The sequence below is a fragment of the Uloborus diversus genome, chromosome 1 (genome assembly GCF_026930045.1).
Source record: "Uloborus diversus isolate 005 chromosome 1, Udiv.v.3.1, whole genome shotgun sequence".
Classification (NCBI taxonomy): Eukaryota; Metazoa; Arthropoda; class Arachnida; order Araneae; family Uloboridae; genus Uloborus; species Uloborus diversus.
Genome location: NC_072731.1, coordinates 9,334,381 through 9,353,946, shown reverse-complemented (window position 1 = coordinate 9,353,946; position 19,566 = coordinate 9,334,381). Strand labels below are relative to the sequence as shown.

The window sequence follows — 19,566 nt, the reverse complement described above, 5'->3', positions numbered from 1 at the left end:
CGAAAACTTGGTAATTCAAGGTTATTTTTTTCCGAACACTCTACAAAAAAATATCCTCTTATGTCCTCTTAGAAGTTAATATTAATTAGTTATAAATGGTCTGTAGAAAAACCTTGAAAAGAATTAGCTGCGTAAACCTTCGAACTTTAAACCCTGAATCGAAACAAATCGATAAAAACTCCATAATAACATGCTTGTGTAAACAAGCAAGCGAGAGTGGTTAAAAAACATTTTTAAGCGCTTTTTGGCGTTTTCGCTCCACTGAGCGGCGTCGCATGCAAAGGATGGAACAGCGCGCTCTTTTAACCCTGCTGAAAAATTGAAAAGGATTTTTTTAACGTTACGTAGAATTACGTTCACATGACTGGATGCGGAATAAGCTCCTACATACAATTCACTAATAAACTAAAATTTGCAATTTTTGAACTTACGTCAGTCTGGTTTTGAGGTACTTATTTATGAACTGGGTCTTTTTTTTTTTTTTGAAAAACATAGAATATTTTGTAATATATTTCAAATTGCAAAACCTCAAAAAGTTACTTCAAACTTTTGATCATAAACAAGTGATGGCAGATAGTTTAACGTTTCCGCACTGAAATAAGCAAACTAAACAACACTTATTTATAATTAAAAGACACGATCAAATCTTTTACAAGACGCACTTCAATATATTATTACATCAGTGCTCCCATTCAAAACTATGGCTTTTTGATCTGTCGTGTCTACCGCAGATGCCTTAAGCCTTTATTCGGAAACTTCAAGCCCTTCTAAGATGACGTCTGGGTTAGAAGCAGCGAAAACTACAGAGGTTTTAAGTCAGTAGCTTAAATACCGAAGCTACTACAACAGTCGTCTCTTTATCTAATGAGCTTGGTAATTATTTAACAATCGACCGAAGAAAATGGCCCAAAATAAGAATACGGCGGTAATTAACCTGATGTTCGATTAGAGCTCGGGAGGCATAAAATTACTGTTTGTATCAGTTCGGCTTAATTAAGGAGAACCGGTTCATTTTAAAAAATCAATTTTTCGTTGATTATAAAATGGGATTTTGAGTACTGATTTTACTCCCATTGTTAAAATAATGTGATTTCTGATGCCAAACAAATGCGTTTAATACCTTATAACGCTAAGATAAATAGATGTTAACACCGTTTCAAATCTTAAAAAAATTCGGAATAATTCAGGATGAGTATTCAGAAAAATGTTCGGAACATAGTTCTTAGAAAAGAAAAATCTATAACACTGTTACAAGCTTTAAATGTGCATATCGTAAAACTTTTGAGCGATTTTACAAAACAAGTTTGAGCAATGTGAAATTGTTCGAAACTTCACGAGTAGCTATAAAAAGTTATCTTCGCAAACAGTTAAAAAACCATTTTTTTATGCGGTGGATAGGGACCACATAAAAAAAGTCTCGTGTAGAAAATAACCCGAAAAGTTATCTTTAAACAAAATCAAAATAAACCAAGTGATGATAATTTTGCCGATTCCCGAAAAATTTCCCGAATAAGAAAATTTTTGGGGGGTCACAGTGACTTCCCATCGAGATACGCATGTCGTCACTTGAAAATACTACTTCCCACTCGTTTTGTGAATAATTTCCGCCCGTTTTATTAAAAAAATCATATACCGCATAAAAAGAATTCGCACAAAAAAAAAATAATTTGAATTCTGAAATTTTGAATTCAAATTATGTTTTTCGCAATCACGAACTGAGACAGGACCCTACTCATTGGAGTTATTGTTTCTAGAAACAGCTCCTGTCCCCCTCCCCCCAAGCCTGCCTCTCCTCCTGGGCGGTTACGTGTGCATAGTTGTATGTGTAAGTGTGTAGGCTTGTGTGTGTGCGTAGACCTGTGTGTATGCACGTAGGCGTGTGTATATGTGTGAGTGTGTGAGCGTGCGTGTGTGTAGGACATGACGCCTCCGACCAGGAGAAGCGGATAGCTCAGGACCGGAGCAGCCGCGCCGCCTGCAGAGGACGGTGGGCGGTGGTGCTGCAGAGCTTCTGGTTCTTCCAAGCTGAAAAAGGCACGGACCTCAAAAACGGTCAAATGAGAACAATAAGCAATCGTGATTGCTCAAAAAAAAAAAAGACCGATCAAAAACAGGTTTGGGCGTATTTTTTTTTTTTTTTTTTTTTACATACTAAATCTTCACTTATTATCTTCTGAGCAAAATTCAATTCAGTTTTTTTTTTTTAAACTTCCGTAAAACAATTTTTAATGCACAAAAATGTTTTCCTCAAAATTTCTCTATGAACTACCTGTGTATTCTTTCCTCCAATTCTCCTTGTCCTGACAGGTACCTGAATTGCTTCCTTTGTTTCCACTATTATGAGTTTCTTAAGCTCCCGCCGTAGCTAAATTGACTAGTTTATTTTTTTCATGCAACGCACAACATTGGCAGAAGCAAAGATGGGAAAGAGTTCATAGCTCTGTAACCATGAAAACCAGAAGGGGAAATGGGTGGAAGGTAAGAGAGTTATTTGGCCTTAACACGCCGAGTCTCGTTAGATAAGACTATTGAAATCTTAAATCAAGAAACAACTCTCTTAAAAATCCATGGATTAAAATAGTTTCAACGCTAAACTCCTAATTTTATGTGATAAAAGTTATTATTTGTTATGATCGATATGCAGCCACAAACCATAAATACACTACACTCAGCTGTTATCTTTCTTGACAGTTGAGAAATAAGCTGTGACCAAGCGAAGGAAGTAGTCCCCAGCTCGGTGTCCAAATTTTGGTGGAAATTCGATACTTTGCTTTAGAAACCGGAATAGTTTGTTATATCTACGCATATGTAACCTTTTTTTCCGTCATCATTTCTGTAAATTTTGAAATACTTTAATTTTAAATCGACTCTCTATCGAGCGGTGTAGCACGGAGTATTACATCCATTTGAATCGAAAGACAGCTCATAGACAGTTGGCGATCTCATCTAATTCGCTAAGTAGGTAGCTAGAAAGTGCGACGTTTTATCTGTTAACTCGGTTTTTCTTCCGCGAATCATGACTTGATTGCCCAGAAACTTTGCAAACAAGTATAGACAAAACTAAACATTATTAGACCTGCCTTTAGGTTGTGAGTATGAAAATGTTTCTGACTACAACCAAGTTACCATTCGGGGAGTTGAAATGGCTTCGTTTCAGCGAAGTAGTTCTTCCCACAAAGATGCTTCCAGCAAATTTAGTTGAAAATAGTTGTGCTCTGAAGAACCCCGACGCGACGGCGGCAAGTTAATATCTCAGTGACGATGATGAAGGGTAGAACTTGGCAAATTTCTTTGAACACATATATTTCTTTTATCTTAACTACCGATTTTTACCCTACGTGCAAAGGAGCAAGAAACGTGTATTTATCTTTGGTGTGTGGTTTGTATTCAAGAATCTGGAACTCTACATAAGACTCGATTTAGAAATTCTGAGGCAATAGGCCATAGACAAATAATAAGAGTAGACCGAGCTTTGCCGTACTTGTTGACGAGGAAAATTGGTTCTCACGTATATCACGTGACTCTGAGGGTGACTTGGCGAAAAAAACGGCAGTTATGGTTGCAAGATAGTGGTTTATCTCTAGTTTGGCACCCGACATGTATTTTAAGATGAAATCGGTTCTCATGAGGTTCTCATCGGTTCGCTGTAAAGAGATTGAACTGTTTTTCTTTTAGTTACGAATTATTTTGTAATTAGTAATTAGTTTTAAATAGCAGTTTTCAGGCACTTTTATGTCATTTGAAATTATTTTCTGTCATTTTACACAAAAATCAGACATTTTCTGGAAATGAATATGCTGAACGATCCTCGCACAGACAAAAGCATGTAAAATAACTTAAGTCCAGCGAACCAGGATTTTACTTCACCAACAAAACGACAAAATGAGTTTTGTGTGTGATCAAATATTGAAATCATGGATGCAACCCAAAATCCCATGGCAACTAGCTCTTGGGGAGAAACAAACAAACTCAGTTACCTCAAAAACTGTTCTTTGTTGAGCAATCACGATTGCTTATTGTTCTCACTTGACTGTTTTGATGTCCTTTGATTATATTTTCCCACCGACACCACCCGCACCATCAGTGTCGACCGGCTCCTCACGATGCTGCTCCTATACCGAAAGCAGTCTCCAGGTTGCATCGATGTCCTACACACACGCGCATACATACACAACTACACACACACACACACATACACAGAACTACACACACACGCACGCACACACATATACACACAAACACATACACACACATACACCTACACACACATACACAGAACTACACACACACGCACGCACACACATATACACACAAACACATACACACACATACACAGAACTACACACACACGCACGCACACACATATACACACAAACACATACACACACATACACCTACACACACAATTGCATACAGACACCTACACATGCACACATACACACACATACAAACAACTACCCACACATTCATGCCTAGACACAAACACATATGCCTACACACACATACACATATCTCCCCCCCCCCACACACATTCATACACACAACTACTCACACACGTATGCCTGCACACAGACACAAACACACATGCCTACACACACTTACACATACCCCTACACACAACACACATACCCCCCCCCCCCCACACACAAGCACACACGCCTACATACACACACTCGTGATTGCGAAAAACATAATTTAAATTCAAGATGTCAAAATTCAATTTTTTTTTCAAATACAGACTTTAATGACTTACTGGGCAGCAATCTTGATGAACTTGCGGAGCAGAGTCACTCTCCTTCCGATGGTGTTGGCGAGTGTCATTTCTGTGGCAACCCAAAACTGAATCTCGTTGAAGCGCCTTAAGAAGACGTCCAGGTTTGACATGATCTTTCGAAACTGATGGCGACCAAACACCTGATAGATCAATTCGTACTGGAAAGACAATTTGTACCCATGTAATGCGATACTTCTGACCGTACTCTTACATAAAAAAATGCATTGTCAAAATTAAGTGGAGCATGCATAGAAACAAAATATGAAAGCGCGTAATGTCGCAGAAATTCAGTTAAATAAGTATTTGCTGGTTTGTTTATCTTTTCTAATAATAAAGCTGGAAGTCTGTACTGCCTGTTACATGCATAGCACCTAGACCGTTCGGCCGATTTTCATGAAATTCACTAAAATAGCTCATTTTTAAGTTAAGCTCGAATTTTCGCGAACGTATAAGATGCGTCGACAAACAGATTATCAGGGCCGACGAGAGGACATGTCAGCCAAAACGGAAACTAGCAGCTTGGCTCTTGATGGGGCCCTGCACGGAGTCGTGAGTTGAATACGTTTTTTGCAGGGGTGGGGGGGGGGGGTCCCGTCTACCAAACTGTCAAGGGACCCTCCTTTGCTCGCGGCGACCCGCCTGCTTATTTTCAGATTGAATCTCTTAAAGTCAGGGCCCGATTAAGATATCAGGCGGCCCTAGGCCAAATGCTTTTTTGGGGGCCCTTTGTAGTTAAACCTCACAATTTCTGCAACTAGCTAATCCACTTTTAGCAACCTTGGGGCACCTAAAAGCAAAGGCCCAAGGCCACGGCCTAGTTGGCCTATTCAGTAATCAAGCCCGCCCAAAGTTTATATAAGGTTGCGGAACTCAATTCTAAAATAGCCTGACTGTGGCTTCCTTTAAAATTTGTCAATCGAGTTGTGTATCGTTCATAACATTTGAAAATATGCAAAACATCTCATCTGGAAAATGTCTTTGCAAGAGGGTGAGTTTGCAAGCAGACGCGATCTTTTCTATCAAAAGTGTCTTATGGTTTTGATAATTACAAATGAAGCTTACAGCACACAATATTTCTAGAATTCATTTGCAATTTGTAATAGATAATATTGAGTATGAACTTAATCAATTTTACAACATACAATGATTTAAAATTTATTGATTTTTAAATTTTTAAATTTATTTATTAACGTAATAAATCCACCCTACAATACCAGTTTCGAGCTCAATTTGAACAACATATTAATGTACTGTTTTTTTAAATTGAAAACATTTACACAATAATGTAAAATGTAATAGAGGGATTTCTGCCCCATGCTCGTTTTGTTGGCCCCCCCCCCCCCTCCGAAGGGTGCTTCTGTGCGCGTGACTTAGGGCATCTAAAACAAGACTGCTGACCAATTTCCACTTTTTTTTTTTTTGAGAAAAAAATCCTAAGTGTTACATTTAAAAAAAAATAAACAAAAACAAACAAAGAAAGGGGTTCGATAGCAAAATAGACCTTCTTGAATGAAACCACAACAAGGTATTATTTTTTATTTGTTGCAACAAATGCCGCTGCATTAAATAAACACGCAGCAGTTTTTTTTTTTTTTTTTTCAACTGACTTTCCCTGTCTACTCTCCAAAATATTTTCCCTATTTTCATGCTCTATTTTAAGGATGAAAGGTTGGGGGAAACACCATGCCTTTTATTTTTATTACTTCTCTTCAAAGACGAACTTTATTATTTTATATTAATGCTGCCATCTATCGTTGGTTTATAAAAATAGAAAAGATCTTTATTTATTCGATGCAATAATTTTTCTAAGAAGAGTTACATGGAAAAAAAAAATCAAAATTACAAGAATATTTAATCTTACACTTTTCAATTTTTTCTTTCAATGTTATTATTTAAAGCAGAAACATCTTTTTTTCCCCCGTTACTAATATTTACAATCACGTTTATATGCTTCCCGTTATGGATGTATACAAAATTATATAAACTACACTATTTTTCGTAAAATTTAATGTAATTCATTTATTTGTTTCAAAAACAATCACAAATTTGCGGAATTCAGACACATTATTAATTTCATATCATGTTCTGATCCGAGTATCAAAGAATATAATGCATTATGTAGATTTTCTGTAGCATTAGAAATATTTTCATAACGAAATTCTTTGTGAAAATTAAGAAAAATTAGTAGTTGAGCAGTCAAGAGTATCGAAATTATAATTATAATCCACTTAAATCATCAATAAATATCCAGCCACTCTACTCCTTTACAATTTTAATTTTTTTTTTTTAAGTGCACCTCATGTATGTAGTGCTGCCATCTTTACAGTAAAAAAAGAACTATAAAGATTTTATGTAATGTAAATTTTGCTTTCGATAGGTAATAAATCTTATAGTGTTTTATCGGTCGTATGAACAAATTGCATTGAGATGTGAAAATTGAGCAATTTTCTAAAAAATTAAAAAAAATAAAAAAATAGCGCTCGGTTTGTCAGAGAATAATTTAAAGCATGCCCAACCCAACAGAAAGCACTAGAGCTCCGTTCTTCCCGCCGCAGGTAACCAGGTGGAGCACTGTCAACTTAGCCTTGTATCAGATAAAATAAGGGGCCATCTATTAATCATGTGATTTTTTTGGGGGGGGATTTTTTAACCCCCCTTCCCCCTTGGTGATACACGTTGAGGTTGAAGACTAACACGCCCCCCCCCCCCCAACTATATCACGTGTATTTTTAGTACCTACGAAAAATCTTATTATTACTTATAAAATACTATAAGTATCATCTAATAAAGAAAGACTACAATAATAACAAGGAATATAATAATGAAAGGTATGCGAAAAAAATATTAAAGTAGAGTATCCTCGGACCACAGATTACCAAGACTTTCTTTCATGCCAACAACTGGATAAGCATCTTCAGTTCTAGTTGTAGGCACAGTACTTAATTCTTCGAGATCCACATCGGTTTCATCGAACCACTCGTCGTCGTCAATTCTTTTGTAGTATATTCTTGTTTCGCATTAGCCCACAATTCATTAAATTCTTTTTGAGCTACACAGGTTTTTTTTTTTTTTCCTATCTTATATTCTGCAAATAGGTCTTTATACAGATTACCTAGTTTAAACTTTGTTTCAATGCAAACGTACGAGGTTAAACAATTTACGCGTGTATTCAGTGCCAAAACAACAGAATAGTGGAGTCTGGCGGGCGCGCGGGTAGTTGTCGCGGCTCGCGATCAAGAACTTCACTTCACTTGTTTGGCAACGGCGCGGCGGCGAATCAAAGTCCCACACTACAAGGCGCTTTTCGGTTGAGTGTTGCGCGTTTGTCAAAAAAAAATAAATACACATCATACATATATACAACCCTCCCTCCCCCATGTGATGTTTCGGGATTTTTTCAGGACCACTCCCCCTCGCCTTCGAGTCTCAAGTGATTAATGGACGGCCCCTAAGTACAAATCATGCTTGGGAATGAAACACTGTGGGTTTCACGTTAGGCAACCTCCTAACTGGAACATCTGCCTTGTACCCCAGAGTTTTGCCTAGAATACTTACTATATTTGTGCTTAAATACTGCGTTTGAATAACAAACATATGGGGTTAGCATTTCTCTCTCTCTCTTTTAGCCTTCTTTCCCGTTAAAAGTCAGATAAAGAAAAAAAAAAAACATGAAAGAAGGCTTAATGCATCTTGAAAATATTGCGAAAAACAAAACAAAACAAAAAAAAATAATAATAATAAATAATAATAAAAAAAATAATAAATATCGAAAAATTAAAAATTGGAAAGCAGGATATTGAGATGGGGGAAAATGTCTGTCGGTAGGTCGGTCTGTCTGTCTGCCCCCCCCCCCCCAATATCTTTTAAGTAAATCTACAAACAAATTTTTTTGGAAACAGCGCTTGACGACAAACTCCCTACTCCGAGAATTTCCACGGGGACGGGGAAAAATGACTGACCCTGATCCTTGGATATTCAACTCCGACTCCTTTATCCCAAAATAAGTTCGACTCCGACTCCGCAAACATTGGCAGAGTTGCGGCCCCTCAGGGAAATGACTGTCCCGACTCCCGAATCTGACACTTTTATCCCAAAATGAGATCGACAACAACTCCGACTCTGCAGCCATGGTTTTAACTGTGAACTAATTCTTGTTAATATGACTTGTTTTTATTTTCAGTCTTAAATTTAATTTATGCATTCAGTTTTTGGCGGATAAACTCGAAGTCCCTTATGTTTCTACATAATGCGCAGACAATTTTTTTCTTTTTTTTACAATAAAAATTATTTAAGTAAGTTGAGAATGAGCAAAGAAATATTTCACACCCAGCTTGTTGCGAATCGAAGCAAAAAAAAAAAAAACGTTTTATACAGATAAATTTACCCAATCAATGTGTAACTCTCTAAATATAATCAAATTGAAACCAGATTAAAAGGAAAAAAAGTCACATTTGTCTCCAAGTTGGCGACAAAACTTGAGACCAAAAACTTGGCGATACATCGCCAAGTGTATGCCAAATTATAACACCACTTGAGTTAGCATTGATATTAACAATGATTTTCCCCCAAAAAGGTGTAAAAGACCCCCTTAGGAACATCCGAATGCAACCAAAAGAGGAGGTGCATAACTAGATCCCACTAGAAGTCTACGTACCAAATTTCAACTTTCTTGGACATAACGTTTTTAAGTTATGCGAGATACATACGCACATACACGACGTCACGAGAAAACTCGTTGTAATTAACTCTGGGATTGTCAAAATGGATATTTCTGGTGTCAATACGTTCTTTGGCATATCTCCAAGTGTGGTCGGGTTGAAAAAAAAAATAATCTGAACTTTGACATCTTGAATTGAAATTATGTTTTTCGCAATCACGAGTGTGTGTGTGTAGGCGTGTGTTTGTGTGTGGGGGGGGTATATTTGTTTGTGTGTGGAGGGTATGTGTATGTATGTATAGGCATGTACATTTGGGTGTGTGTGCGGATAGTTATGTATTTGTGAGTGGGGGAGGGGGGTATGTTTAAGTGTCGGTAGTTGCGTGTATATGCAGGTGTGTTTGTACGTGTTTGTTAGTGTGCGTGTGCGCGTATATGTGTGTAGGTGTGCGTGCGTGTAGGTGTGTATGTATGCGTGTGTGTGCGTAGGATATGGGCCAACCTTTAGACGGTTTTCGCTATAGGAGCAGCATCGTGAGGCGGTCGGCCGACGGTGGTGCTGCAGGGGGTGCTGGCGGGAAAATAAAATGATAGGACGCCAAAAACAGTCAAGTGAGAACAATAAGCAATTGTAATTGCTCAGAAAAAAAAGAAAAACAATATTCATTCGGGGGGTGAGCAAAATGGAAATTAAGATCGATTGTTGAGAGAAAATTTTTTTTTCGCGAATGCAATACTTCCTTTACTATGCAAAAGGAAGTAAAAATAAAAAGCTTGTGCGTCCTTTTTCGGACCACTAACTACATACCAAACCTCGCTCATAATCTAGACTTACAATATTTACCTCATGTACACATGAAAACAAGTCCCATTCATAAACAGTCATGTTGTAAGCAATATCCAAAGAATTTAACGTCTCCAAAAGTATTCCAGTGCCATCTGTCGGGCCATCTTGTTCAGGCAAAGGTGTCTGAAATGTACAAAACCGTGATGATCATTCATGCGAAGGAAACAAATAAACCAATTCCAAGATGTTATGAAATAAATGATTACTAACTAATGATTCAACTTGATCCGTTGGGGCCAAAAATATTCTTCCGTTCACGCTCAGCCCAGTAGGAACACTAACTTCAGAATCTTTGAAGATGACTCTTTCTGAAAAATATAGTTGAGTAGAGACAAAACAAAAGAAAGTGGCGGAGTTTTCGATGAGTTTTGACACAAAAATTAAGTTTGTGTGATTAATTTTCGAAGAGATATTCAAGGAAAAAAGATGTGACTAGTCGGATCAATGCAAAAGAAAGTAGTTTGCTCTATAGCATCTTTTTTTACACTCATTTTCCTATTATCAAAATTGGGTGCATGCAATTGGCAGACAAATTACACTGGCACTGCCTATGTTAACGGAGGTTTTTGAAATGCGAGTTTATATCTATGCTTCAGTAATTGATTTTGTTTTTTGAATGAGAACTTTTTCAATTTTATTTCATTTTTTATACTAAATAAGTTTTATTTCTGAAAAACGTGAAATTTGCGTTGTTTTTGAGACATTGTTTAACATTTTCTAAGACAGGGGAGATTTGTTTTATTGCATCATTTGACTCAGGGTTGGAACACTTTTTTTTTTTTTTATAAATTAGGATTGGGAGGAGCAATGAAATATCACGATTTACTCCTCAATCAAAATCTGTTTTGAATACAGCCGTTTTCCTCATTTTACAGCCGTTAATCAGAAAATATGTATGACTAAAAAATTGTAACTGACAATGAATTTTGCTTCGCGCAGGCTTAAAAACTTGTAGACTTCTTCTGGTTATGACATCCAGAGACATAATTTTTGTCCTTATTATGGACTGCAACCTGGAATCGTCAAGACGGTGATATACGTCAACTCAGTAAAGATGAGAGCGCCATCAAACTGGTAGCTAAAAAAAATCCTACCAGCGACAATCTGTAGCAATAGTGCGGTTCAACTCATCAAGTGCAAGCAAAGCTCAGGCAATAAGGAGTAACTTACCGCCATTAAGCCAAAACTAAGGAAGAACTACATGCAATATACCGACAGCTCAGGTTTGACATTCAGAGACAGCAGTATCGTCCTTGTTATCGACTCATCTGTCTGGAATAGTAAATAACCGTGCTTTAGGCGGATGTCAACTCATTGAAGCTGGCAGGGTCAAACAACTGGTAGCTAAGACGAAACTGTAGTCGCTGAATGTCATAACCAGCTGCCAGCACATTGCATGCAGTTCTGCGTTAGCACTAGCGTGAGGGCGGTACCTTGCTGCTGGCATTCATAATAATTTACACAAAAAAAAACCTAGGCAAGATTAAAATGTATTAAAACAGTGTGTAGAAAAACTGCTTTGCACACTGTAATGGTACTGCAGTTCCATTGTTAAATATTAAAATGCAGTTCCATACTTTTAGATTGAAGTAATCACATTACAGATGTAGCATAACTTTATATAGCTTTTTGCATAACATTCTGAATTTTTTTGCAGTTAAAAAAAATTATTGCACCATTGCTATTTCTGACAAATAATTAATAGCTCCAATCCAATACGTTTTCCGCAATCGAAAAACAGAAAATCAGTTTCGTTTCTTAAAGCAATACCTGATTATTATTCCAGAACGAGCTGATGTGTGCATCACATGACTTCCTTTTACTAAAATTTGATGTCATTTCCTCATTATTGGCAATGTTAATGTGATTCAATTGTTTACTCTCTAAATATCACCAACCGTGGCCAAATTAAAACCAAATTTAAAAAAAAAGCGCCAAATTTGTCGCCAAGTTGACGACAAAACTTGGCAACCAAAAGACTATCGCCAAGTGACACACATACGCACAAGCATACGTACATCACGAGAAAATTCGTTGTAATTAACTCGGGGGTTGTCAAAATGAATATTTCGGGTGTCTGTACGTTTCTAGGCATATATCCACGTGTGGTTGGGTTGAAAAAAAACTCAAAATTCATTTGAGGGTGAGAAAAATGGAAATTAAGGTCGATTTTTGAGTGAAATTTTTTCGAGAATACACTTCCTTTTTTGTAAAAGGAAGTAAAAATGTCATTCGTGTTAAAGACTAAAATACTTCAAAGCAATTGACTCTCCATAAACCAACAAGACTCGAAAAAATTTTATAGATCAATGTACCTGACGTGGATTTCACTTCCACAAGCAAGAGTTCATCTTTCAGGCCCAATTTTTCAGCTGCGCTTCTTTTGATGGCCTCTGCTGTAGCACCCGCTGAAGTCTTGATCGTCGTATACGTGTGATCGACGCAGTAGACTCGAAAAACGACTGAAAGAAAAAGAAATATCACAACGTATTTTTTATGCTACAGCAGGGGCGGCAAATAGGGGGGTCAAGAGGGGGCGGTCGCACCCCCAAATTTTTTGAGCAGAATGAATGAAAATGGTTGAAGTCAATTTATGTATGTTGGAAAGTTCATTAAAAAAAAAAAAAAAAACTCGTTGGTTCTCAGTAACTAGAAAAAGTGTTTTTCGTTATTTGGATGATGACTTAGAAATTCATGAAGTATGTTCCGGCCTTTCCAGAACAGAAAACTGATAGAGAACCATGGTTAATTTTAACTGAAGAAAACATTTCCTCATACAGGAGAAATATTTCATACTTGTGTGCCCAGTGTAACGATGGTATGTCCAATATGAGAGGCTCGTGCAAAGTGGTGTGGCTGCATGGTTTTCACAAGAAAATTCCTGTATATTTATTTAATGAGTGTTCATCGCTTTCTTCTGCTAGAAACACGTTTCAGCTGCTCAATGCATTATATGCTTTTATAGAAACTTCTCAAAAATGCATGTAATTATTGAATAAAAAACATATCAACAAATACCTTTTACGGGGCTATTTATAATTATGCAATCTTGGAGCGACACAAGATGGTCTTCAAGAGTTAAAACCATAAAAATATTTCTCTATAACTTTAAAGCAGTGATTTGACAACTAAAAGAATTATTGCAAAACTATTCTTTCAATGGTGAAAAAGCTCATAACCATTAGCATGTATGACTTCGATTGAATTTTTATTCAATTTGTTTGTATTGAGGAAAGATTTTGAAAAATGCTTTACTCTATCAAAACATCTTCAATCCGCTTCCCTTAATTTTTGGACAGTTCAAGCCCTAGTTCAATCTACAATTGAAACTGAAAATAGATTTCACATAGATGTATATTTCAATCAAACGTAAAACTTTTTAAAAAAAATTCTTCCTCCGAGCCAATTTTAAAAAGGCGCAAAAGAAAAAAAAAAAATCCACATGATGATGTGAAGTCAAAGATTGATTAATTTTGTACTAAGTAATGGATTCAGTTTTAAATGAATTTAACACAAAATTTGATGATAATTATTTTTCTGTATGATTGGCTCTATATTATCCGGATTGGACTTTTGAAACGAAAAATAAAATGTTTCAATTATGAGTAAAATTTTTAGCACGAGGCAAGAAAAATTACAAGCAATATACCGACAAGCCGGTTATCACATCCAGAGACTGCAGTTTCGTCTTTGTTATGGATTCATTAGACTGGAATAGTGAATAACACAGCTGGAGGTAGATGACATCTTATTGAAGCTGAGAGCGCCGACGAGACTAGATTATTCAATGATGAAAAATTAAGCCCCTCAAATTTTTGAAGTTGCCTGGGTGATTTTTAAGAGCAAGATATAAAAAGTGTTTTCATACATAACTTAGTTGCTTCAATTATATTTTAACTATTCCAATCAGCTCAGCTAGTAGAGGAAGATTTTTTTATGTCTCAGGAGGTTAGAAAATTATTTTCGAAGCACAGTGGGCAAAAAAAATTTTTTTTTCTATTTAGCTGTACTAGCAAAACAGCACGACACTGGGCACTGATGTATTAGTAACACGATACCCTGCTTTTCCGAATTTCAAAAATCATGCATTAAAACTTTTCCAAAAGGTATAAAACTTTAGTATCGAGATTTTTTGTATGATAACTTATTAGAAAGTGAATCAAAATTTTAACTGTTTCTAAAAACTAATCTTTATTTATATTAAAGAGATTTTATGATCACTTCCTGTCAGCTAATGTTTGTTTGAGACCGCATTCAGGTAATACATATTTAAGAAACTCGACCCCCCAAATGAAATGCTGAAATGCCGCCCCTGTGCTACAGTCGCCGCCACTTATATGAATCACTTTTGTGCGAAACGGTTTTGATTCCATAAAGCAGCTGATTCAACAAAGCGAAGAATTTAGTATTGCAGGATTTTGTTCTGTTTTTGCGGATTTGATTCATTCAAGCGGTTGATCAATTAACTACTGATTCCATTAACCGGCGTTCACTGTACTACAAGTTTTTAATTTGAAAACTTAAGGACTTGAAAAGTGTATGACTTGAACTTGAGGAGGAGGAAAGGAATTGTACTTAAAGCTTAAAGGATGAAGGAATAGTTCCTAAACACTAAGGACTACAGACCATCAAATAGACATGAGACTCATGCCATATACCAATGAAACGCACTTACAGGAATTAGTAGAGGGCATTAAAAGTATGAATTCAAATAGACAGATTAGTACTAGAATTGTCATTTTTTGTTATAAATGTTTGACATTCCAGCTAAAAAATTTGATCCTATAGTTCTATCGATTAAATTAATGCTGCTTTACAGTTGTATTTTGAGTTGTTTGATATCATTGCTACCGATATTTCCAATACTGTGGATTATATATATATATTCGCTAGGGTATGTCATAAAAAATTTTTGAACTTTGATTTGCACATTTGGGATGCAATGTATTTGCACCCGAGAAATTGATTTCTGGTATCACTTTTGATAAATATTAAGGTTTAGATACCGGGAGCCTAATAGTTTGAAAAAAAGGCAAAAAATGACCATTTTCCAAACATTTTTAGAAAATGCAAATTTTGAAAATTCAAGCTCTAAAACCATTTAAATAGTTCTTTTAACACTCTCTTCACATGTCTTCATGATTAACTACATTCCTTTAGTTTTTAGTACGCGAAAACACCTTGCATTTTCATGAAATTAACCAAAATTTATTTTTTTTTACCATTTTTTGTACATGGCAATAATTTTCATTTTATGGTCCAGTATTATTTTTTTCGCAATATATGTGCACATATATATATATATATATATATATATATATATATATATATATATATATATATATATATATATATATATATATATATATATATATATATATATATATATATATATATATATATATATATATATATTCACACAAATGAAAAAAGCAAATGAAAAAAGCGAGAACATCAAAATGGAAAATGAAAAAGGTGAACCCAGGACCAACACTTTATCAAGGGTGGGATCGGTCCTAAAGTTCACAAGGCCCTTTCTGTCTAGCAAGAGGGAAGGTCCCAATAGCTTGCTAACCTCCCCGAGAGCCTTAAAAGAGAAAGGAATCAGAGAACATACCTTAAGATAAAAGAGCACAAGAACACAAGAATATCTTGATAAAGTGTTGGTCCTGGGTTCACCTTTTTCATTTTCCATTTTGATGTTCTCGCTTTTTTCATTTGCCTTTTTCATTTGTATTTTGACTGTTTGTGTGAATATGTTTGTACTGTTTTTGTTTCTAGCAGCTTTGCGCTGGCATTACGGTACACTTTTGTATTTATTCTTTCAGTTTTTTTAATGTCGTTGATTTTTCAATTTCTTTGAATTTCTATTTTAAATTTGTCTTAAATTGTATCTCTTGTTTTATATATGTATATATATGTATATATATATATATATATATATATATATATATATATATATATATATATATATATATATATATATATATATATAATCTGACCCAGCCACGCGTTGCTGTGGCTGAGAATGGAAATAATTTTTTGTTCATTATTTTTAAACGATTAAATTAATATTTTTAACAAAGCTGGAAAAAGATCATTTGATTTTAAATCACAGGGAATTGAGAATGCTCGAGTTTGGCCGAAGTAGAAACTTTTTAAATTTGGTAAGTATTAACTAAATTTCCTATAGTAAAAGCATTACTTTGCCATACTTACCTTTAGTAAATTTAGTAAGTACTTACTTCGGCCAAACGTGCAAAATAACTTAAAAGTGATAGGTAAAGTACCGGAATGTTGAACTTAAGCATTAACCAAAATACAAATTTTTGTATGTACATTTTATTCATTTAAGCTTTAACTATAGTTTTTAATCAATGACTTCTCACAAAATATACCAAATAAATTGATAAGTTATAAAAAGTCAACTTTATAAATAAAGTAGATAACATAGTAGTAGATCTCAAAATATTGTTTCGATTGTTTGAAATTATTAAAATTGAAAATTGTCTTTGTACTAATTTATTCACAATATTTTTGTTAATCTGTCTTTTGCTTACACGAATAGATATGACGGTTTTTCCTTTAAAATTTCCCGTGAAAATTGTTGCTTCAAGAACATTTCCGGTGATGCTTTTGATAACTATACATGCATATTTGCAAAATTCAGATGGAATTAAATTATGCAGAAGATTAATCGGTGAACAGATTTTCAGCTGGAGATTGTGTGGTGTCATTCCTGGAATTCCAGAGAATTTAAAGTTCAGTTGGAAACTTTTCGGATTCGTTCTCGTCAACAATTTCGTCGATTGATTTAAATGACTTCAAATTACCGGGCAACAAATGTTGCATTTCAAAATTAATTGCGTTTGTACAAACGTTTCTTGCTGCCCAAATGGCGCGATCAAAGAGGCAATTATGATTTTAAAAAAATGATGTATCCGGGAATACGCTCTTAATTAGTTCACTTTTCGTCTCAACAGCAAAGCAGAAATTGTGTCCCGCTATTTGATGTACTGTGTATTTTGATACAGTTCAATTTCACCGTTTCCAATACCCAGCAATTGCTTAGAAAATACTTGAGCGAATAGATAATTGTGCGTCGATTGATTTAAATGACTTCAAATTACCGGGCAACAAATGTTGCATTTCAAAATTAATTGCGTTTGTACAAACGTTTCTTGCTGCCCAAATGGCGCGATCAAAGAGGCAATTATGATTTTAAAAAAATGATGTATCCGGGAATACGCTCTTAATTAGTTCATTTTTCGTCTCAACAGCAAAGCAGAAATTGTGTCCCGCTATTTGATGTACTGTGTATTTTGATACAGTTCAATTTCACCGTTTCCAATACCCAGCAATTGCTTAGAAAATACTTGAGCGAATAGATAATTGTGCATTTGTACTTGCATGTTTACGGTCAATCGCATTATATCGGCATTACGCTATAAAAACGATTGTTTTAAACATGCGTTGATTTAATCGGAATAACTGGTAATGTCTACCGGAAGTCCCCAGACAGTATTCAGACAATACCATCTAAAAGTTTATCGTTGCCTTTCAAATCTTGCATACTCCTATTCTCTGCTTCAAATAAATGCTTTTGCTCATGGGCCATAGTACACTTACCCAAAATTATAATTGCACTTTTTTGCAACACTACAGCCATTCCGCGTTTTTTCTTTAATTTTACACATTGCGTTTGGCTTGTTATATATCTAATAGGCAACTTTAAAGCTAAATTTGCTGTTCGTCTACCATCTAAACAATATCTAGCAGCAATGCCTGACAATGCAATTTTCTGTTGCCACCGTATCTTGCCAAGAACTTATGATATCAAATATGTTTTTAAAAAAACGAAAGAAAGAAAAGTTTTCCGCTCAACTTCAGTAACCTTCCAGAGATTATCCTGCATTCTTTTTCAAGAATTCGGTAGTTTTCTTGATTTAAACCGGTTATGTGTCTGGCACCTTCAGAGACGCCAAACGTAAGCATAATATAAAAGCTTGGCACGCTCCTGCACATCCAAGTAAGCGCTCATAGCGTTACTGCAATGTTCGCTAAAGCTAAGAGAGACTACCAAGCGAGCAGGTCGAATGCAACTCGTCCAAAGCTTTGTGCTCCAGACTTTTTTTCTCTTTCAACGGGAGCAACGTTTATCTGGACGAACCGTTGCCGAACACAAACCGACACATTTATTAAATAGGTTTAGTTAATCTTGATACTGGTAGGAAAAAAATATTTTTTTACATAAGTGAGAAACCCTGCAATTTGTAGCAATTCAGAAAACGTTTTGACAAAGATAGTTGATTTTACTCAAGGAGTTAATAAAAACCTGTAAAATCCCGAAACGTTCTACGAAATCGATAAGTAACGTTTTTTTTTTATCATAGTGTTTTTAGCAGTAAAATATACAACGTTAGAGTTATATCGATTAATTAACTTACACCGCCATCTATTAAATTTTTTTAGAACTAAACAATTAATTCACCTATTATTGTATAATTACTATTGAATTTGCAATAAAAAATTATAAAAACTATCCTATCTTTTAAGTTCGACCAAATGACACATAGGTATGAAATTTGATAAAAATCGGTTGAGTAGTTTCGGAGTTTACCCCGAACAAACATCGTGACACGAGATTTATATATATATATATATATATATATATATATATATATATATATATATATATATATATATATATATATATATTATATATATATATATATATATATATATATATATATACTTCAAGAATAAATCGAGCTGCAACCAACGAGCTCGGCAGGAATGTAGTTCGATAAGAGATGATTTAAATTTCGTCGCTAGTGAGGAAAGGGTAAGCGCGCTAAGCGCAAAGATGCGCAGATGGGCAGGATTGAAAGTAGGAAAGCGTATGACAAAGGATACTTCAAACGAAACTGTCTTGTTGTAAGGACGCATTTGTGACCAGACCGACTTTTTAAAAGTATAAGAACAATTGTTGGACTTTTTGAGACGTACGGTAGGTCTCAGAGAAGCAGGTTAGTTGTATGGGCGTATCTGCCGCCAGCTCGATCGGAGCGAGTTGGTAGTGACTTAGCGTAAGCGAAAATAAATGAATCACTCTCCACCGCGGACGGTTAGGTTCAACAAGGTCGCTAACATAAATTCCATGCCGTTTAACACCTTAAAAGAAACTGATGTTATCAAGAAAAACAATCAAGAGTAGACTGGAAGACGCTGGGGGTTGTGAGAGAAAGGAGGCGTGTTATCTTCAACGATAAATTCCGATTTAGTCCC

The 19,566-nt window shown here is 35.4% G+C and overlaps 1 protein-coding gene across 2 annotated transcripts in view; it reads right to left on the bottom strand.

The window, feature by feature from the left end:
* Positions 1 to 19,566, bottom strand: part of LOC129227930 (rap guanine nucleotide exchange factor 4-like) — a 196,090-nt gene that overhangs the window by 27,394 nt on the left and 149,130 nt on the right. For both annotated transcript variants that reach the window (XM_054862554.1, XM_054862561.1), the window contains 4 exons: positions 12,594 to 12,740; positions 10,489 to 10,586; positions 10,276 to 10,401; positions 4,754 to 4,932 (listed from right to left, as the gene is read on the bottom strand). In XM_054862554.1, coding sequence (XP_054718529.1) covers positions 4,754 to 4,932; positions 10,276 to 10,401; positions 10,489 to 10,586; positions 12,594 to 12,740 — 550 coding nt within the window. The remainder of the gene's footprint in view (positions 1 to 4,753; positions 4,933 to 10,275; positions 10,402 to 10,488; positions 10,587 to 12,593; positions 12,741 to 19,566) is intronic.